The sequence below is a fragment of the Rhagoletis zephyria genome, unplaced genomic scaffold, assembly GCF_001687245.7.
Source record: "Rhagoletis zephyria isolate East Lansing unplaced genomic scaffold, Rhagoletis_zephyria_1.1 Rzeph_scaffold_00011, whole genome shotgun sequence".
NCBI classification, from domain to species: domain Eukaryota; kingdom Metazoa; phylum Arthropoda; class Insecta; order Diptera; family Tephritidae; genus Rhagoletis; species Rhagoletis zephyria.
The window spans coordinates 477,885-500,864 of NW_016157095.1; the positions used below are offsets into that span (position 1 = coordinate 477,885).

Consider the following 22,980-nt stretch of genomic DNA (forward strand, 5'->3'; position numbering starts at 1 on the left):
AATTTTCAACTCACTCACTCTGTTATTTTTAGGACATGTGATATAGGTATGTATAATAAAAGACTTAAAAAAAGCTGCGTAAATTGTAAATATTATTATATTTAAAGCAAAACTAATCGAAAACCTGCGCAAACATATGTACCTACGGGAAATTTCATGCCAAGTGCAGTTGCAGGAAGTCTCTCTTAGCCTAAAAGTCTTCATGTATGCATTTAATTAAAAAAAAAAAACGCGGCCTTTTGAGCAATTCAATGTAGCGTCTAAATTAGATGTAAATTTAATTTTTTCTTATAAAACGGCGGACACAGTATCTATGGCAGCCAAAAAAATCAAAATCGATTAGGATCGTTCAAAAATTTACAATCGAGCGTGGATTTTTGAAGTCGCTGACTACGAATCTGAAATCAGATTCCAGAAAATCGAAACGGTGGATCCAAATTTGATCTCCCATTTAAAACCGAAAAGTTAATCAGGCCTATCACAGAATCCATCGTAGCTTCGATTTTCGTGAAATCTACGAAAGTGCTATCACAGAATCCGTATGGCTACGAACGTAAATTCGAAATTCGTAGAGAGCCTTCATTGAATCCGTTCGTAATGAAGTTTCGTACAGATATTCTACGACGAGATTATGCTGTCGGAACAAAATTTAAAATCACTCAATCTAGAAAATAGTGGAAGAAAGCTGCATTATTTTTAATATTAAATATTTATTATACTCCAAATTTGTTATAGTTTGATATAATTCCTTATATTTGTGTAAACGTACACGTCAAATACCAATGCCATACATACATACATATGTATATACACGCATTCATCTGCTAGACGCTATTTAATGAATTAATATTTTGTATGAATCGAGGAAATAGTAGTTTAGCAAGAATTTATTAGGAGATAAACCTAATTACTTTAATATCATAAAAATTTATAAAAAAAAAAAAAATATTTTTCTATTTAAAATAATAAAATCTAAGCTAAAAATATACTAAAAAAATATATTCATTAAAAAAATAAACAAAAATTAAATAAAAAAAGAAAAAAATCTCCACTGCCCCACGACTCGGACTCGAACTCGGCTCTCTCCCCTGCAAACCAAAGTTCCCGAAATCTTAACGAAATCTTTAGGAGTATCTGATTTCTGTAACGATTTTTTTCCGAATCTTCAAAGAAAATTATATGAAGTGGTTGACACGAACTCGAAAAGAAATTTCTGTACGAAAAATAAAGAAAATTCTGAAAAAAGTCTGCAAGAAATTCTTCACATAGCAGCATTATTTTCATTTCATTACCGATTTTCTTCCGAAATTTCGTAAAAGAATGGAAGTGTGCGTAATTTATTTCATTTTAGAAAATTCGGAAAAAAATGGGATGGGATCTTTCCGAATTCTTTAAAAATTCTTTACGATTCAGAATACTCTGTAAAAATGGTTTGCAGGGTCAATTGGCAGTCTAGTGCTTTGCACACTCGGCCATTGCGCCTGATGGGGCAGCGAGAGCAAAATGACATATATAAATGTCTGTTGCTTCCTTTGCACTAACTGGTTTCGAATCAGCATTCGAAGCTGGCAACGATATTTTCGAGTTCACTCGGATTCAGTGATAGCAATTTTTTCGTATTCGTAGCATTTGAATTCGTAGATTTTCTACGATGGATTCCGTGATAGCCCAGAATGTCGAGCGTACGTAACTACATGGCGTATGAGTTACTCAGATGACATGGGAATGTTACTCATACGCCATGTACATACGTACGTTTGAGGATAAAATTTCCATGATAATTAGCACCGTGCGACATACAATTTTACACACATAAAAAATAAAATTATTCTCTGTGACGTCAAGACTTTTTAAAAGGACTTTAAAATTTCACATATATGATAATTTCAAATAGTAGCAAGCAACTCTGCGCACTCAGCTACAACCACAACATTTGAGTGTATTTTCAAATATTCACTTTGAATCAAAGTCCAATAACGCGATAACATTTAAATAGTAACAGTGGTGTTTTTTTTTGGAAATTTTTGTATTGAGTTGAACTTATTCTTGATGAAAATTTCTAGACAACGTCACTCTGTGATCGATCAAACAAACTAAGATCGTGCTGGTTGCCTTGTGTGTAGTCAGCACAAGATAGCACTCTAAACACCAAATATAAATTCTTTTATGTATTGTTACAACAAACTTGATGGTTTATTGGTTAATTTCAGCTTTGAATGTTATTCCATAATAGATCTCTTTTTGAGTGTTTTAATAAGAATCCTATTCAGAAAATCTTGAAACGAATGACACAATTATAAAAAGAACGATTAATTTTTTCTTCATTAATCATATTTTATATAGAAATAACAAAAAAAGTTTAGCTCGAAAAAAATTTTAATCACTGTATGTATATTGGTAGCTCCGAGACTGAATAATTATCTCCATCGAAAATGATCGGATCTAGAATGTAGTCTGTGAGACAACAGAACTTTCAGCTACTTAAGCAGTTACAATTAACATCTTACTCTTTACATTACGGCTTCTAAAACCTTGCCGGTTTTTAGGCAGTTAGTTTTACAAGTCTGTATCTTCTCATTCGGCACTAAAAAAGTTTGTATTTTGGGGCTTAACTATGTCCATGCAGTAGAAACATAGAAACAGAAACATAGATTTGGTATAAAATAGTTCTATCGAAAGACTCGAAGAACCTCACCTCAAGACCTTCTTATCTTTGTTTTACATCATCCATTCGGAGGAATTTGGGGAGCCTAAGGTCCCTGATTTTCATTTTTGTCATTTTTCGATTGATTTTCAGACTTATCTATTTATCTGTTTATGCTTATGCGGTTGTTTTGCTTATCCCTTTCAATGCCTGTTTTGGAGCCACATTTATAAGGTCCATCCAGTTGGTTCATGAAGGGTTTGAGTCTTTCACATAGCACATATTGTCAACTGAAACTTGTACGTAATATTGGGGATCCTTTTTCTTGCGGATTAAGAAACGTACACTGTTCCGTCTTTGGGCATGTACATGCATATGTATGTATGTATTTATTTGACAAGATTTCCATCAGTGGAGCGCGTGAACTTCATTCCTATATGTTGCTCTGGATTTTTTATTTATTTTTTTTTTTATCAAGCGTCCCACCTACGACCCCATACAGAAGTGTAGTATAAATGTATTCTAGACTACATTTCTTCCTTCAGCTTTGCACGAAATAGTTATCGTTTTATAAAAATTATTTCCTGATATAATATTTTTTCTTCCTCCTGAAATAACTGTTTTTCCCCTCATTCAAAAATTTTTCCGATTTGGCAAATCTGATACAGTTCAATAGAGCTCTTTTAAACGAACCCAACTAAATACATCAAAATTGTCATATCGAAAAATGCTGCCTATTTTTTACTTTGGCAATTAACTGATTAAATTTTTTTTGAAGCAAGGTGAGGCCGTGAACACTTCAATAAAAAAACAAACAACCTTCGGTACATACAATTTTACAAGGCTATAAAAAAAACTCATGAATTTTATCGGCTGATATAATTATATTTGCTAACTCTTCCATAGAAACGAAGCTAATAGCTTAAATTTCTGATCAAATGAAACCGGCCTAAGGTTGTTGTATTTTGTTAGTGTAAAAAAATGTCCTTCTTGTTTTATCGCTTTTTCATTAACATACATACAAATGTAGGTACTCACCATCTTCGTAAGTCTGTACAATCTTCGAATTGCTTGGCTGGCCCTCCAATGTTTGATAGAATGGCGCAAGGAAAAACTCGTATTTCGTATACTCCTTCAGATTGCCAACCACATGTGATTCAATCGATGGATTCAGCACAGTTAAAATATTATATTGTTGCGAGTTGGCGCTTATGTCACGGTAACGCACATAAAGACCCTGTTTCATAAACCAAAGGGTAGAAGGAGAAATCATGCAAGTGAGGCGAAGACAATGAATGAAAATATATATGTAGAAAATTGTTTAATTATGCAATTAAATAAAATCAGCATGTTCAATATATATATGTATTTATGTATGTACAATAAATAAGGAATATCCCAGCCAACTAAGAGAGTGCACAAGGTACAAAAAACACTTTGACTCATATTTCACCCCATATTCGAAGCGCTCCGCGTATGGCTGGCTGGGATATTGTGCTTTATAAGGATATAAGTATGTACTATATATGAATGAATGCATGTAACAGAGAATTAAAAACGTGAAGTCATACAAGCGTCAAACTTACCTCAACATACTTCTCCGTCACACTCACATGCATTACCCAATCCAAGCGTACAGCAGTGGAATTAATTGCTGCGGCATCAATTAATTCGACAACCTGCAACAAGGAGTAAAAAAAAAGTTAGTTCAACAGACAATGAGAAATTGTGGTTACAGTACTCAATTGAGAAAGAAAATTGTAAAGAGCACGCGCTTTCTGTGATTAAAAAAAAAATCAACACAAAAATTAACAAATATGGTTATGGGCGCAAGCAAACATTTATTTACAAGGATAGTGCATACAAGATTTAACTATTTTTTCGTTATTTTTGTATTTAAATTTTTGTTATCAAAATAAAGTTTATACCAAAAATGGAAAATTTTTAGGGTTCATAGATAAATATAAATAATAAATAAATATGAAATGTCAGCTTGATTAATACATTTTTAAAACTTTACAGCACAAAAACAAAGAGAAATCGATTTAATAGTTTTCCAAATATCTCTAGAACTGGGCGAGAAAAAAATTTAAAAAAAACACACATACACACATCAAAATTCACAATAAAAATAAATATTTAAACAAATTTTTTCTTGAAAAATTTTTCCCATACATTTTTGATAAAAAATAATGCTTTTAAATATGCCATCTTCAAAAAAAATTGAAAAAAAGTCACAATGTCAGCTCTGAGTATTGCGCAATATTAAAGTATAGTATAATGGGGTGCACTCTAAAATAATTTGAGTTATTTTTTTTTGTACACCGAAGTTGAGTAAAATTACAAATTTACAAATATTTTCAATTTTTTTTGAATTTTTTCGAGTATTCAGTTTTGTAGCTTTTTAAATTTTAGTTTAACAAAGTGCAAGTTTTTAGCGATAGCAAAGCTGGCGTTATTTTTTTTTTTTTTTTTTCTTTGAAAATGGGTTTACGCATTTTCTTCCATAAGAAACAAATGGCAAAAAGCCGTCAGCATCAAAAATATTAAAAATCAACGCAAATTTAATGGGCTATAAAACTGTTTACTCAAAAAAATTAAAAAAAAATTTTAAAAATTTTAAATTTGTAATGTACTTATTTTACTCAACTTCGGTGTAAGAAAAATTCATAACTCAAATTATTGTGAGTGGACCCCATAATACTATACTTAAATACTGCGCAATACCCAGAGATTGTGATTTTTTTAAATTTTTTTTGATATGGCGTATTTTCAAAAACTAATTTTTTTCATCAAAAAATTTGTATGTGAAAAGTTTTTCAAGAAAACAAATTTAAACAAAATACATATTTCTTTTATAGAAAATTTTGATGTGTTTATGTGTGATTTTTTTCGCACCGTACTCGAGATATTTGGGAGACTATTAAATCGATTTGTTTTTGTTGTTGTGCTGTAGTTTTTAAAAATGTATTAATCAAGCTCAAATTCCATATTTATTTATTATTTATGTTTATCCATCAACTCTAAGAATTTGAAACAAATCAAACACATGAAGTGTGAACCCCGTCTGTTTTGGTATGGAACACCCCATATATAGATTGGCACTTACACATATGTAAGCGTATAAATTCAAGTTTCAAACTTTGTGCAATATTTTACAAACTAGATTTCTTAGCAATATTTACAGTATGCAGTTTTGTAGTCAATTCTACTGTTACAATAAAGTGTAGGCTTAAAGTGGCTGGGACTTACCGTTGATTTTTTATTTATTTTTTTTTTATTGCAGGTGTTGCTAATGTTCTTCCATATAAAGAAATTCTCGAACACACTTTCTATGCAAGAAATACTCAACATAGTCAGCAAAAAAATACTAAAAATCTACTGCAAATTTTTACTTTATTATACTAGAATTGAATGGACTACAAACAGAGTATGCTTAAAATATTTCTATGAAGTATACATATATAAATATTACATAAACATTGAAACTTAGATTTGCATGGTTTTTGTTGAAGAATAAACTGGACTTTTACGAAAAAAAAAAAATTTGAATTAAAAAATAATAAAATAAGTAGTCAAATCTTGTCAATATCTGACTATATTTTTCGACTTTAAAATTAATTTTTTTTTAATTTTCTTTTAATTTCTACCATCGCAAATAAATGAGGTTTTCAATTGTAATATCGAAGTGTAAATTAACCGATAACCCAAACTGTCAATTTACGCACAACCACCGCCCCGTCGCTGCTCTTTAACCGCATACATAAATTTATTGCATACTTCACGGCAACATAGCCAGTAACATACATATATAACTTTGTTATGCGTGCATATTTATTTCTGCAAAATATTTACACAAATGTACTTTGACAGTGGAGTGCGAATGGGTAGAGAGTTTTTAATAAAAATGTTCAAAGGAAAAATTGCACTGATACTGAAATTAAATTCGTTTTTACGATTTATTCACCATTAGTACGACTGAACTGAGCAGCTCTGTGCAAATGTTACTCCTTTGATTTATATCTCCAAATATGTATGGGCAATATACCCATAACAAACAAAATGTTGTAATTTTCGCATGGCGCCAAATAAAGTCATATGGCTTGTGAATGTGCAAATTACTGCAGTTCTACTTTATTTTCGTATTTTTTTCATGTATACATATATTGGTTGAGTGCGTTGTGTGCATGAATATACGTAGTTTCGTGCTTAATGACTTTATAATGAAATAATTTTTTTTCAGCGCCACCCACCCATACGATTGTTGCTTCGATAAATCAATGCGACCAACTTGTTCAGAATGCAAGTCCGTGTGTGTATGCATACCTACTGCTTACCACTCCACCTGCACTTGATTAAAAAAAAAAATTGCATACTTTTACATCTGTTTGCATTGGCATGGCTGTAAACAAATCTGGTTGGCTGATTGCCAGCTCGGCTGATCGGCAAAAAGTGTTAAGTTTTTCATTTATCGCTCATTTTGTACGCAAACATATCCCACTTAAGGACTTTTGTTGTTGTAATGCTTTTTGTACGGCCTCTCTTTTTCCAAATGCCTTTTGTTGCAGGTTGCTTCTTGCGCTTAATTTTCACTGCTTTTTTGTACTCATTCGAAATAGCATTCAGTCCTATTTCATTACTGTGGTTGATTGTTGGTAAAGTTGTTGCCGTTTTTTGTTTTTGTTTTCACCGTAGTTGTTGTTGTTATTGCAACTTCTGCCACAGCGCTTGTGACAAATATTTACCTACTTCATACTCAAATAAGCAGGTCAACGCGATATTCAGTATCGCATTGCAGTCACAATAAATGTATACACATACTAACATATGTATATCAGGCTCAACATTTACATATTTTAACACCTCAGTGAATATTCTTAGCAACTATACTCTCTTTATTCTGTTTAGCTAAGTTGTTCAGTCTTTTTTGCAGCATTTGACTGTATGGATGCATTATTTTGTTGACATTTTATATCAAATGGAGCTGATAACGCAGCGCATACTTAGGGCTGGTTTCTCCAACTCAACCTAACTTAGTTTAGCCACTTTTTGGACTTAAGTCAAAAGTTAGCCTACGTTTTACACAGCTTATTCATGACTAAGTCAAGAAAATTGGCTTAACTAAGTTAAGTTGAGATGGAGAAACCAGCCCTTAAGTGTTTGCTATCAAATATCGTCGCCTTAGGTCGAGGCCGCGCAACGACCGGTAACACAACTTAATGGATGTAGCTTCCTACATAAAGGAGATATATCGCAAAAACTTATATCTGAACAAGCAGTGGTATAGGAGATAAAGCTTATACAGCATGGGTTTTAACGATTTTCTCAGTCGACTTTGTATTCTTGTTTATAAAATAGCTTTCGAAATTTATTGGTTTTAGCTGCCCAAATAAATTAGTTTTACATTAAAATCCCATATCTGAACAATCAGTTGCATGAAGGCAATATATAGGTTATAGTGACCCGATCCTTGTTCATTTTGCTGTACAATTTCTGTTGATAATGAGTGAAAATAGTGCGAAATTTAATGTTTCTAGCTGCATAAATAGAGGAGTAATAACGAAAAATCTTATATCTGAACAATCAGTTGTATGTGAGATATGTATATGTGATAGTGACCCGATCCTTTTTATTTTCACTGTAAGTATTCTGTTGATAATTAGTGCAAACAGTGCGAAATTTCATGTTCCTAGCTACATAAATAACGAAAACTCTTATACCTGCACAATCAGTTGTATGGGAGCTATATGTTATAGTGGTTCGATTCTTCCGGATATCTCGAAAATGGAGAGAATAGATTGCATACAAACAGGCGGATAGACGGACAAACAGACTGACGGACAGACGGGCATGGCTAAATCGACTCAGCTCCTCGTTATGATCATATAAGCATACATTTTAACGGGTCTATCTCTTTTTATTGCGGTACTTACAAACATCGGACCATACTTATAATACCATTTCATGCTCATGAAAGGTATAAAAATTAAAAATTTATATGCATACAAAAAAATGTAGAGGTGATAAAATCAAAGCTTAAATGGGCCATTAAGTAACGTTTCGCTTTAAGTTGCAAATTTGCAGCATACATTTTTTCTACTTCTTGCAACGTCGTGCTACTTCTGCACAATCTCTTTTTAGCGCTAACTTATCGCGTGACATGGAATTCTAAAGATAACCCAGAGCTAAGAACAAAAAGAAAAGGTGCTGAAATTAAAATAAATTTGCAAAAAATGCATTAAATGAAGACATAACATGTTTCCTCAGGCGCAAAGAAAAAGTTATGGGAAGAAAAATAAGTTCTGCCAACCAGGATTGTAGCAAGTGTTCGAAAGTATTGAAAGCGATGACAGTTTTGTTAGTGTGCTTAGTTATGCAAAAATGCTTGTTGTAGTCGCTTTGATTACTTTTTTTGTTTATTGTCTGCTTTTTAACTGCTCGCTCCTCAAACTGCTACTGCTGCCCTGCACGCGTGTTTATGAAATACAATTTTATTTAAATTTTATGCGGCCAAGCTGACAGAAAAAATTTCTTTCCCCCCTCACTCATGTACATACTTCTGTATGTATGTATTTTTTTCGTTTTATTTTCGTTGAAGGCATGCAACATGCCACAATATTGTGAGAGCTTTGCCATAAGCAGGCGGCTAGCAAACTCACAACAAAAGAAAAGCCTTTGTAGCAAGCGACTGGACATAGATCGATTGCCGCATTGACAATGTGTGTGTTGTATAGCGCTTGTTGCATGCAACAAATATGCAAGCTGGCGCAACAGACGTTGTTGCTAGTGGTGCATTTGTCGTCATCGTAAACATGCATAAATTATGCAAAAGTTGAGGCGTTTAGCAGAAATCATGTTGCTTAGTTGTTGCTGCTGCATGCACACTCATACACACATAGATTTAAGCGTTACTGCTGTTGCTACTGCAAGTCAAGTGTTTGTGCCACAAGGCATGCAAACACACGCAAACAAAACAAAAAAAAAGAAACGAACAGCGGCTGCTTATCAGCATGCAATCTTTGTGACACTTTTTCTGCCGGTCCAACGGCAATTGTTGCTGTTTGTTGCCTTGCCTCTGTTGGTTGGTTGACCACAGCCAGTACCCCACTTGGTATGCAATTGCGTTTGCGTGGCAACAAATGTTGCTTGCTTGCGGCTGACAGCGTTGCATGCTACTGTTTTTCTTCGACTTCTTCTTCGTTTTGTGAAAAAGTTGCTACAAATGCATTGCCATCTAACAAGGCACAATTATCGCGTGAACATGCTTTGCGGCGGTGGAAGGAAATGCATATGTACATATGTATGTGTGCAAGTCTGCGATTTGGCCGCATGCAATCACTGTGTTACTGATAATGCAATGATATATTAAACGGTTGGTGTTTTTGTAACATTTAACTCTCTGGTATTAGAAAGGAGAGAAATAAATGTTTTAAATTATGTGCTGAAAAACAAGCTTTGAAATTAATTTGGAACTTAGATTGTCATCAGTGAATGCAAGAGGCACACCCGCAAATGCGTGCATGTATGTATGTATGTATGTATGTATGTAAAATGATTATTATTTTTATATTTATTTTTCGGTGTATAGTATTTTTTGTTTTTAAATTCCAGGTTTTGAAAAAAAAAAACAAAAACCTAAGACTAGTTTGAAGTAAAGTTGATTTAAAATATAAAGCTTTTCAATTACTGATTAGCAACGTCTGTCTGTTCTGTTGTTTATTATTTATTCACTGATTCCAAATTAATATGGCAAGTGACATGCTTAAGTGGCACGTCCAAATTTCAAAATTGTATTACCGATAGACTGCGGATTTTTAAACGGTGCCTAAAAATATGTACCACTCAACTATAAACAAAATGTATAGACATTTATGTATAGACATTTATACATTTTGTTTATAGTTATGTGGTACATATTTCTAGGCTCAATATTTTGCATAAAAATCCGCAGTATAATTAACGAAGTGTAATAATCAAATCGAATCTTAAATAAACGTTTTAAGGCTAAAATTGTTCAAATACTTGATTTATTTTTTTATTGTACTTGTTTCGGGAACTCCATTGATTGAAATAAATGCAAGAAGAAAGCTTTAGCTTTTTTGCCGAGAGAAGAAAGTGACACTAAAAAAAAAACACAACTCGTTATATTTTCTCACATAGATAGTATAGGGTCGTGTTGCTGGTAACAGAGAAAGACTAGGTGGTGAAAGACTTAGCATCAGTTGGCATTTCCGATTGGCGCCAGTTAGCACAGAAGAGAAATGACTGGCGTGCTTTGTTGCATCGCTTAGGTAGTTACAACGCCAATCAAAACGGTGAAGAAATTAGAGAAGCTTAAAGCAAGACGTGTCCTTGGAATCGTGATCTTATTGGTACATTCTTAAATTTGTAAATAATTTTTTGCAACCCATAAAAACTAAATCTTTAGCGAATTAATAACGATTGAAATCTTCTCACTTAACAATCAACCAATAAGCGACATAGTGATCACAGTACACAGCAAGAGCACTAATGAACATAGAGTACCTAAGTAACAGGACAAAAAATCGCTATTTTGTCTTAAAGGAACCATGCGAGGCATTTGTTGCTAAGTTTGATTCTTTATGTGGTAGTTATATTTGCAAAGATATTGCGACAACCATTTTCCATGCAAATTTTGCTTTCATACAGTTTCAAGTTCAACTATTTAGCGCTCTATTTTTGATTTTTGCGCAGTCATAAGAAAATGCCATAAAGTCAATGATGTACGCGTCTACATTTAAATAACTACAACACCTTCGCAACAAGTTTATCTATTCTTTCTAAAAAACGTAGAAGCTTATACTGATTTCCTTGTGTCTGCAAACTTTGATTGTTGTCGAACTTGAAGAATTTTTTTTTAGCTACAAGTCCATTTAGTTGTTTAACATTTTGTAGGTACATATTTTTGCAACTTCTTCTTTGGCTACGGTGACCATCCGTCCTGTATTATACGGAACAGTCCTTTTTTTGACCAATTGTCCTGGTAGTTTATTAATTTTATACGGGACGCCAAATGTTCTGTATTTCTTTTGATGTCCTGCATTTGTCCCGTATTCGGTGTTCGGTATTTCGACGCCTTAACAGCTCATTAAAATGGCATGCCATGAACCAGTTTTAAGAGATGTTGGTATATGTACGATCGTAATTTTCTCCATAAACAGTTATTATTTTCTAACCCGAATGACTGTGATTGTAATCGAGGGATACATACAGTGTCCAAAATATAAATTAGGACTCGACATTTTAGCAAGGTTTGGCTATTTGTCTTTAGTGCATTTAATGTTTACTAGTTTTTTATGAAAGTAAAGCTCTTTTCTTAACAAAAGTCATATAAATCCAAATTTCAGACTTTGTGCAAAAAACCCTAAAAACTAATTCTGCAATGTTTCACCAAAATTTTAAACTTTTTAGTTAGAATCTTAAAAACAAATTTGGTTTGCAGTTTTGTAGCTTATTAAAATTTAGTATAATAAAGTGCAAGTGGAAAGTGCTGCTCATTTTCTTCTCTTTTAAAAAGTTGTCGAACATACTTTGTATGAACAAAAAATTTGTAACACCGTCTAAAAACAAAAGTGCCAAAAAATTAACGGTAAGTCCTACCGGCTTAAAAATTGCACTTTATTGTACTAAATTTAACGAATCTTTTTAAACCAATTTTGCGCGGTACAAATCTCGAGAAGAATATCCTACAAATTTGTGATGTTACTATAAGGATCATTGAATAAGGCTTTAAGCTCTGTAGGTTTTTTTTTTGCAAAAAATATGCAGAATTATTTGTTGTCCAGTATTCGGTTCCCATAAATATGGTCACCGTATCTTTGCCAGACAAAGAAAAACTGAAAAAGCTAAATATTCTAAAAAATATCTTGAAGGCGCGACGGAAAGTGACATCAAATATTGCGCCACAAAACGAATACTAAACAAGTGCAGTAATGCAGAGCTTTTTTTAGCCAGCATTGGTTCTCGAATAAAACTTTTACCCACTTCACCTTGCTGCCTATTCATATTGTGCTTTCAGCGAATATTGAATGGAAAGCAATTGAACAGCCATCCTTAGCAGCAGCAGCAGCAGCAGCAGCAGCATCGACGACCCATTCGTACCACAAAAATGTTATACTTCGCTTGATTGCAATATTTCCTTCAACGCAAGTTGCAAGCTTTGTTGGTGGTCTTTCCATTGCATTGAGTGTGAATCAGCTTTAGGGTTGGCTGCAGATATCGATTCATAACGGCGGCTATTTTCTGCTCTGAGACAGTTACATGGCCTTTTATGTCTACGCTTCACTGCACACACTTTTTCATTTCATTTTCTATGCTTTCGATTGCAATTTGTTTTGCTTGCTATTCATTCATAGCAGGGCAATGTTTTTTGGTAGCTTTTATGCCTTCAATGACTTTTTGAGGCTTATTGCTTTTTGTTAGTTGCTTCCAATTTCGAACTTTGGCACTTTTTCTAGCTTTAGCTCACACCTATGTAAATGTAACCCTCTGCCGCAATCGCCGCTGCCATTCAACGGCAATAATGATTATGTCGAACTTGCTAGGTTGGCTGACGCAGCTCAGTCGTGCCTGGCAATTTTGTTCGTTACGCTTGAATGCTGCCAGACGGATGCGATGATGTTGGCGGAGTTTTTCCTAGATTTTCCTTTTTTTACAGTAGCAGGAGACACATACATAAATAGTTGGAGTGAAGAAAAAGTTTTCGAAAAAATTGCTGCACACATTTTTTGTCAGAAACTTTTAGTTGAGACTGCCATCGTAAGAGAAAATATGAATTTACCTTTACTTCATTAAACTAGAAGGATGGTGAATTATATTCCGATATTTTCAGGAATCTTCGCAGAGGCCAAACAGAAATGCTTGCTTTGTTTGTATGCTTGCATAGCTCAAGCACACTTTTAGCCGCAACGAAGTGTAACCAAGTTCAGCTTTAATATGACTACGTGAATAATTTTGAAGAAAATTAAGAAGTCTACCAGGGCGTATGAGGAACATTTAGTAAATGTGTATGAAAACTCGAGATTAATAGGATGATATATTTTATTTTATTAAAAGTTGTAGTGAGAAATATAAATATCTGAGTATTTAACAAAAAAATAGACTGCAACAGCTCCTGAAAATCTCGAAACTACATACTTGGGCAAATTTCAGTTTTCAAATTCAAGTAGATCCGATTGAGATTAAAAAAGAAATAAAAGTAATAGAGCACCCATCGTTACCAGCAAAATTTGCTTCTTTAAAACCTTCCCTAACAATTTTTGCGCACATTCTAACTCACTTCGATTAATCCGAAAATCATAAAAAATACCCAGGAGGGCCTGCCTACTGTGCCTTATCCTTTACACAAACTTAAGTAATTTGGCTTAATATATATATATGTATATATTTTTTTGCCAGCGGCAATATAACCAACAGCTTCGCAAGTAACAATAAAATTGTAATAATAATAACAACGTAGGTTGAACGCTTTTGGAAGTGGTGTGAGGCAAAAAGGCAATTCAGCAGATCCAAGCATTTATACCCACACACGAAATATGCGCGTACGCACCAACCCAAGAGAACATAAAATGGGTAATAATAATTCAAATTTTTTTATTGCGTTCCACTTAGAAATGTTGTGGAGAAGTACACTGAAAGAAGTTGTTGAAGCATGGTACATAAGTTTTATGATTACACAGTTTTACTGCTGAAAAGTTTCGTGAACTGTGCCAACTTGAATTCAGGCAACTACTAGTACACGAAGCGCCTAAATGCATGTGCTATGTACTGCTGCTTGTGCAAAAATTTCCTTTATGACATTTACGAAATTTTTGCATATGCACTCCTCAACTGCCATATGATAAAACTTTCTTTATAATTTGATGGAAATTTAAAGTATGCTCGGGATAGTCTGATGCATTCTCCGGACAAGACTTTCAGAGTTTTTTGCGGACTTTTAAAACCAAGGAGAGGTTGTAACTCATGGTATGGTTACCATTGGCTACAGTGCCTGCTAGGGTGGGTGACTCGGTTTTTCGAAACCGGTTTCTACCGGTTTTCTTGGAAATATATAGACGGTTTTGTTGAAATCATGATTTTTTGAATATCGAAAGACCGGATTTTTAATCCAACAAACCGGGTTTTTTTCAATTTCATCCAAATTTTACAATAAAAGTTCTAAGTTTTTCTAACTTTTAAGGGAAAACCACAATTAGTTTTAAAATTATATTTTAAGTTATTTGTGGATGAAAATTCTCTCTGCTACGGCGACAAGAGCACTACTCAAAACCGAAAAAAGTCGGAAAAAATTTAATAAAGTATAAAAATTAATTAAAATAAGACCAAATACAAATTTTCCTCTGATTTTTATTTGTTTTACATTTGATCTAAAAAAACATTTGAACTTATTTGGCTTTGCTCCTTCCTAAATAAAAGCTATCTTTACTGCTAATAGTTTTATTGTAATTTTTGGTCATGACTTCATACCAACATAAGCATTTTCACTGTTTGAAAACTATGAAAAATAAACCCGAATTATGAGGTTTTTTCTTAATTTCAAAATTGGGAACTGGTTTTCTTTTAATTAAAATTTTTCGAAAACCTGGAAAACCGGTTTTGGAAAAAAGGCGAATATTTGTACACCCTAGTGCCCACCCGCCATTTTTTGTCGAATAAATTTTTTTTTATGTACATACATATATACAAACATCCTGGTCTCCTCTCTCACTCAGTTATTCAGCACCATATCTCTCTCACTCATTAAAAATTGTAGATGTTTTCCTGAATCGACATAAACTCAGAGAGAGTCCGAAAATAACCGTTAAATGTGAAGATGTGTCTATCGTTTTTATATTTTCAAGTTTAACTTTTTATTTGCAAGGTTTACGCGCCCAAAAATAATTTTTATTTTCCGGCGCTATAAAAAACGAGGTCAGGCACTTCTTGCCCAGTTTTGATTGCATCTTTAATTATTAGAAACATCTCTTCCTTTGTATCACAAATTTCTTTAAGTGTACTAATACAAAGGAAATCTACAGCTGTACTTAAGCAAACGCATTTCCCCTGGGAGTACAAAACAATATCCGCAAAAATTATTGATGGAATTTTGAATTTTTTTTTTGTCGAGCGAGCCCACCTACTTAGTTACATACAGATCTACATACATACACAAGCAAAGACTTTACATACAAGCTTATGTACAAGCACATTTATACATACGGGTACATAACTACCGGATAAGCGGTAACGTGAGCTAAGCTAAGCAAGAAAGACAATGAAAAAAATGCTGCAAGAAAAATGCAGACGATGCGAGTTAACGTGTATTTAGAACGCTTCAATAAATTCAAATGTCAGACATAGCAAGTATTATTAGAAGAGGCGTGGTAGCAGTTGGCAAGGTGGCTGTATGGGCACAAAATAAATATGTACAAGATTTCGAATTTTTTGCGTCATTTAATCCAAGGAAATGGCGAAAAGGGAGACGAAAAACTGCCCAAGGAAAAGTAAGAGCTGAGCGATGCCACTATATACTAGGTGAAGCGATGAGATTATATTGGTAACCTGCTCTTACGATGCTGGAGGCGCTGCCAAATTTATTTGGGTGCTAAGCTGGTGCTTTATTTTTTTTTACTTCGATAGGTTTTGTGTTCAAGAATTGCAGCAGCATCCCAGTTGGAAAATGGCTTACCGATGACAAAGTCATCAACAAAGTTATTGTAGCCGTGTTAAGGAGAAATTTAACATTATCGGGTCTACATATTCTGTTACGTTACTGAACATTTTGTAACCGGGAAATTTTTTACCAAATATTGTCACCACTTATTGTAACCGCAATTCTAGATATATTGCTATCTTTAATTTATTCAGCAATTTAGCTATAAAGTTTTATAGAAATTTTGGTGCTCGAGGGGAAATATTTTGTTACCTGCTGATGAGATGGTAACATAATTTACGGGTTACAAGGGTACACAGAAGTCCTATATAAATAAACGGGGAATTGGAATTGAGTAAAAAATTACCCTGAACATGAAACATCACCGAAATCGGTTTGCTCCAAACCAAATTTGACAAAGGAATAACGGAAACTCGTTCCAAAATACAACATATACAAAACCCCGTATAAAACAACAAAACCAAAAAGAAAGTTGGATTTACTATAATAGCTATCTTAATCCGCCGTCAATGACATTGGGTCATATTGACCCGATGCAATTTTTAATGACCATATTTTGGTGTTTTAAAATAAAACGTATTTGAGCGTTTAGGTAGATGGACACACAACCTCAATCTATTCATTCATTCATGAAGTCAAAACGGACGATTATGACACAGTGTCCTCAGCATTATGCAAGTTATGTGTTTTTTTAGTTGATTTTGCTTGTTATAAAGATGAACCTCTGGATCACTGGGACACGGTATCATCGTCCGCGTCATTATTTTTACCTTATTGGTGCCGATTTAAAAGAGTTTGTCATTTAAGGCAAGTACGCTCAAAAATCCGAGTCAGAGCAGAAAGAAAACGAAACGAAAAGAAACAGAAGAAAAACCCAGTCTACAAACGCGTTCTTGCAAATACTCAGGCTTTGTTCTCCATTATATTTAAGGCCTACAAAAAGGTTTAAGTGAAGAGTTGAAAAAACAGGGGGATTTGCCGAGGATAGGAAAATATAGGACTTCGTTATGAATATAGCGATAAAGCTTTAGTCCTTATTAGGGTTTTCGATTATACGCCTTTTTCTAAAACCAGTTTTCAAGCTATTCGAAAATTTCCAAAAAATCATTTGAAAGTTTTTTTTTAGAAAAAAAAAATACACAAACAAAAATCGGTGTTCGGCATTTTTTGAATTTGTTTTCGGATTTGTGTAGTGCTCTTGCTGCCGTAGCCGAGTGCTTAGATGGGCTGCCACTCGGTAGGTCCACGGTTCAATTTCCGGCCGCAGGAACAACAAAAAAGCTTGTTCGAAGGTGGGTTAAAAATGTAGATCTCCCCATTTGTCTCGCAGCAACAAGAAGCAGAACACGAATTGGGAGAGAAGTCTGGCCAAAAAAGTAGAAAATGCTTGGAATCAAATATAATATACAGTTGATCCACAAATAGTCTAAAAAACTTCAAAACTCAAAAAATTTAATGAGATCAATATTTGTATGAAATGGAAAAAACCGATTTGTTCGATAAAAAACCGGTTTATTTGGTATTCGAAAAATCGAGATTTCAAAATAACTGCTTATAGATATGCAAAAAACCCATGGAAATCGGTTCGCATAATCCGAGTCATTCACGTATGGTTTGTGTCCTGTAATCGATCTTATCCATTGTCATTAGAAATAACGCAGAAAAGCTTCTGAAGTTAACATCCCCACGCCATCCATCTCTATCTAACTATATCAACCAACGGGTAGCGATGAGCTTCCATGTCCTGTAAACTTCTTACATATCAGATGTAGGTTTCCAACTAGGATTGGGTGTTCGTTGTATTAAGGCTATGTATATATGTATGTAAATATGTATATGTTAAGTTCGTTGAAGGAAGAAGTAAGCCAGCCAATTCATGGTGTTCAACTATGCTAAATGGTAATATCAATCATTGTTAATGCAGTGTAAAAACTGCGCCTCGAGGTGGAATACAAACGTGTATATACATACATATGTACACAAATATGAATGTCTATGGTAAGATGAAAGTGGAAACGCATGTAAGAGCATATACTTTTTATCATAATAAGTATGTACATAAGCGTTACAGGAACAAATGCAAATGCCGTTAGATTCGTAATCCTTGCTGGATACAAAAGCTGCTGGCAAAATTTGCAGCAAAAGAAAACAATATTAAGCACACATTATTATTTGGTTGGCATTTTCCGCTTGGAGTTTTCTCAAACCCACCTTTTCGTCCTTTTTTTGCTTGCTGATCCGTTTTTTTTTCTTGTCGGTGTTCTTTGTATTACAAACAATTTATAAAAATTATTCACGCAATAAATTGTAACGAAATCGTAAATAAATACCGGATGTGTATGCCGCCCCAGGCATGCTGAGCTGAGTTGAGCTGGATTGGGTGCACGCTTTTGCCACAAATTAGTAGCACCAGGAGAGCGTATGTAGGTACAGTGACTCAATAAAGCGTTCAAAAAGTGATTTTTTTTATATTCACAATTTTTTCAAACTAAAATTTGTTTGTTTATTTTTTTTTGCAGAAATAATATCCATATCTACTAAAGTAAAGAAAATTATTTCAACCAAAAATTTCAAACTTTATACAAAATTTAGAAAAAATTTTCTTCCAAATTTAAACTGAATTTTTAGAACATGAAATTATATATTGTGGAAGCAAATGCGCAAGATAGCTGAAATAAAAAATACAAAAAAAAGAAAATTCTTATAAATTGTATTTGTTACATAAAAATGGAGTATTTTAGACCATCAGCAAAAAAAAATTATTCAAAAATAAAACCACCCGTGAATTCTTAGTCGCCTCAAATTTGAATTTTATAGCACTAAAATTGTTTGGGCATGCCCAGAGGTTTTCTTAAAACTCAGATTCAAAAGGGTGAAATTTTGCTGTAAACTTCTTGAGATTTTTCAACTTTTATGTAAAGTTTGAAACCTTCATTAACAAGATTTTGTTTATAGCATGAATAACGTTTTCAAAAAATGTTAACAAAAATATTTTAACTTTAAAAACATCATGAATAAAAAAAATCAGCTTATGAAGGATTGTTTGAGTCACTGTATGTTCAAATATACAGTTACATGCATAGGTACACATGTATGTATGTAATACTTTCCTTTGTTGGTTTGGCTAAGGCGCTAGCTGAGTTGAGTGTTTCCAGTTTTGCACATCATATTTTATTTTAATGATAATTTGTGGGGCTGCCTTCGGAAAAGCGTTGGTGGCGTCCTGTATCCTGTAGCGTTCAGCTATTGTTAGCCACTGCAGTTCATACAAATATTCATAACTATACTGCCAGTGGGGTTGCCTTATTACATGCCTACATACTTCATATTTTCAGCATTTTTTTTCCTACTGCCTGCTGTTTGGCGTTGAAGCAAAAATTATGATAATCGCTTCGAAAATACCCCACAATATTTTGCTAACTAAAAGAAAAGCGACGAAATGTGTTCCAAAAAATATTCAACACAAAACCGCTTTGTTATGCTCGTTTTTTTTACTTGCACAGGTCCTTCTCCAACCCCATTTTCTTGCTTCCTCCTTACCTATTTTCATTAATCTACTTTATTCCAGCGCTAGGGGATACTTTTCTACTCTTATTTGAACGTTCACTTCCACTCATTCGCTGCTGTGAGCTTCAGTTCTTTTCGGACACATAAATTCCACGCTGTTCAATTATTTTTCGATAGCTGAAATTCGGAATGGTTAACTGCAATTTAGGCCACTTTTCGCGGTGTTTCAGGATTTTCCTCAATTTTTCACTCACAAGCATACATTTCTCCATATTTTTTCACCCTTCTTTAACAGCTTGCGACAAGCTTTTCACCTGCTGTTCATTTTCGCTTTGCGCCTACTTCTGTTTCCGAAAAAAAAAAATATTTATACAGTCTTTGCACTCATGCATAGGGTTGCCAGACGTACTGCTTTTGGGAGTACACGTACTCCTTTTTATTGCAATGTACTCCCTTGTACTCCCAAAAAAATATATGGAAAAGGAGTACATTTAGTTTTATACTTCTTTTGTTCACTTTTTTCCAGCTATTAATATTTTATCATATACAGGGTGTAAAATAATAACTGTGGCACAGTCTTTTTTTGTTTTTAATAAAAGGGTCCTTTATAGATTTTGCGAAAATTTTATTAATTCGTTTTTAAATTTTAACCTTCATTTGGGTTTACCAGCGGGTTTGAGAGAAAAACGCAAGCGGCACGCAAGTCTTCATCGGTTACTTTATTACATATCTTCTGTAAATATAGGCTAATTTTCCCCATTTGGGTCCTTTATACTCCGTCTTTTGTCCAACATAAGGCCTCATACTCAGCAATCGAAAAGACTCCGAACCGGTGACTAGGAGGGCATTAATACGACCAACCTTATACAGTTTTTTTTCTCTTTTTTTATAAAAAGTCTGAGAAAAAAATACACCTATCTCCCAAAGCTGGCAAATGCAAATAAGGATTAATAAAATTAATGTAAAGTATTTACATAGTTAACAAAAAAATACTCTTTTTCGCAACATCTATAAAGGACCCTTTTATTTTTCAAAAAACCTGTGCGACAGTTATTATCTTACGCCCTGTACTTTGCCATTCATATTGTGGCAAACACTACTTAGTAAGCAAAGTTAAGTGTGATAGTGAAAAGGTGTAGGCATGGTCGTAGCAAGGTAGGTGCAGAGCGCTCGGGTATAAAAATCAGAAAAATATTAAATTAATTATAAGGCTTAAATTAAAAAACTGGCCATATATTCAGAAAGAGTTTGGAATTCTTTTGTAGAATTTAGTTGGGGAAAATTTCCTATAAGGGCGGTCATTGAAAAGGTGGTGAGCGAAGGGGTCCCTAGGGACGCTTTAGAAAAATCGCCAAATATCACAATTGGGTGCCACGCCCACTCCTCCTTTGATCAACATCTCTTTAACGACCGCCCTTATTGGAAAGCCAGCCCATTTAGTTATTTATTTTTAACATTTATTGTTGCTTTGAAAAAGATTTCTAAAATATCTTTGTTTATTTGTACCTAATTAATAGTAATTTGTAACAATAACTTGCACAAAAAATTGTACTCCTTTTTTAGGTCTTGTACTGCTTTTTTTCTATCGAAAATATAAATGTACTCCTTTCTCCATTTGAAAATCTGGCAACCCCACTCATGCACCTATTCTTACCCTACGCTTTTAAAAATACACTCCCACATTTTTATTTTATTTTTTTGCTGCTGCGCGTATTGACTCAGGTGTGGAATTGTTGCTGTACTGTTGCCTGCCGCTTGACTCGTTATCCTTGCCAACTGCCCAAATGGGAAATGCAAAAACTCGGAATATTTATGCGTTTTCCAAGCGTAAATTTATGCAGTCAATGCGCCATCTGGCGTACGAAAATGCAAACAGGGAATTTCATTTGAATTGCAGGAAAATACAAATTCACTCAATTTTCACGGCGAAAAAGTGGGTCAGTAGGAAGTAAGCAGCTGTTAGCAGTGTTGGTGGTGGTTGCGGTATTTGGCAGGACTCAAATGATACACTGCAACGCTTTTGAAGTGAAAACGAATGCATTAATCAAAGTGTAGGAAAGAGGCTCTTCTGTGGGAATTTTCGATAATGGAGAAAATTTAAATCAAGTTGAGTGGTACGAAGATAGATTTATAATCAACCACGGAGGAATTCTTGAGCGGAATTTTTACTATCAGGGAAATTGCATTTCAACTAGTCTTTACCAAAAAGGCATCGAATTGTTAGATGGCAATTGAGAAGTGCATGTGCAAAAATTTCACAAATGTCTTAAAAGAAATGTTTGCACATGCAGCAGTGCATAGCATGCATTTAGGCGCTTGGTGTTAGTAGTCGCGCCTAAAAATGGATAATTCAATTTGGCTTCCTTAGAATTTCACTCACCTTTCCACTGAGCACCGATCGCGCTGCAGATATCTCACTTGGTGGCACTGTGCCCGATTCTGTGCCGAGCGTCTTGATTACATTCGAAAGTCCAGAGGGCACAGAGAGCCCATGAGAGTTCTCAGCTCTTACGAGAAAAACATATGAAGTGGCTGGTTTTAAGCCGGAGATCTGAAAAGAAAACAAATGAGGTGATGAATATTGTAAGACAATATGCACAAGCATAATCCTGCTTTCGTATTAGATGTCAAACATCAATATATCTTTAAAGGGGCAACAGTTAAATTAGAGGAAATCTTAAAATCAGGTACCCAAAACAAATTGGTTTTAATAAAAAAAAAATATTCAATAATTTTTTATGAAAATATCATATTCTATAGCAAAAACTATATAAATCCGATTTTTAAAATTTACAATGATTCAACAAATTTTCATCAAACTTTCAAACTTAAAAAAAAAATTTAGTTTCCAGTTTTATGTCCGTTTAGTTATAGCTACGGTGACCATCCATCCTGTATTATACGGGACAATCCCCTTTTTCGTCAATTGTCCTGGTAATTTATTCATATTTCATACGGGACGCCAAATGCTCTGTATTTATTTTAATGTCCCGTATTCGGTATTTTGGCGCCTTAAAAGCTCATAAAAATAACACGCTTATGCACCAGTTTTTATTTCTAAATCTGGACGCTTGCGATTCGAATCGAGGAGCACACATGTAGATGGTTTCTGAAGTTATAATTTTGCTTAGAAAAACGCCATAATGTCATCTTTGAG

The 22,980-nt window shown here is 34.0% G+C and overlaps 1 protein-coding gene across 3 annotated transcripts in view; it reads right to left on the reverse strand.

Annotated features, from left to right (window-relative positions):
• The window catches only part of robo1 (roundabout guidance receptor 1), a 285,387-nt gene that overhangs the window by 17,042 nt on the left and 245,365 nt on the right, over positions 1-22,980 (reverse strand). For all 3 annotated transcript variants that reach the window (XR_001846813.1, XM_017610129.1, XM_017610117.1), the window contains exons 12-14: positions 22,204-22,374; positions 4,231-4,323; positions 3,683-3,881 (exon numbers count right to left, since the gene is read on the reverse strand). Coding sequence is in view for 2 of the 3 variants with exons in the window: in XM_017610129.1 (XP_017465618.1) it covers positions 3,683-3,881; positions 4,231-4,323; positions 22,204-22,374 (463 nt within the window). In the remaining variant the exon portion in view is untranslated. The remainder of the gene's footprint in view (positions 1-3,682; positions 3,882-4,230; positions 4,324-22,203; positions 22,375-22,980) is intronic.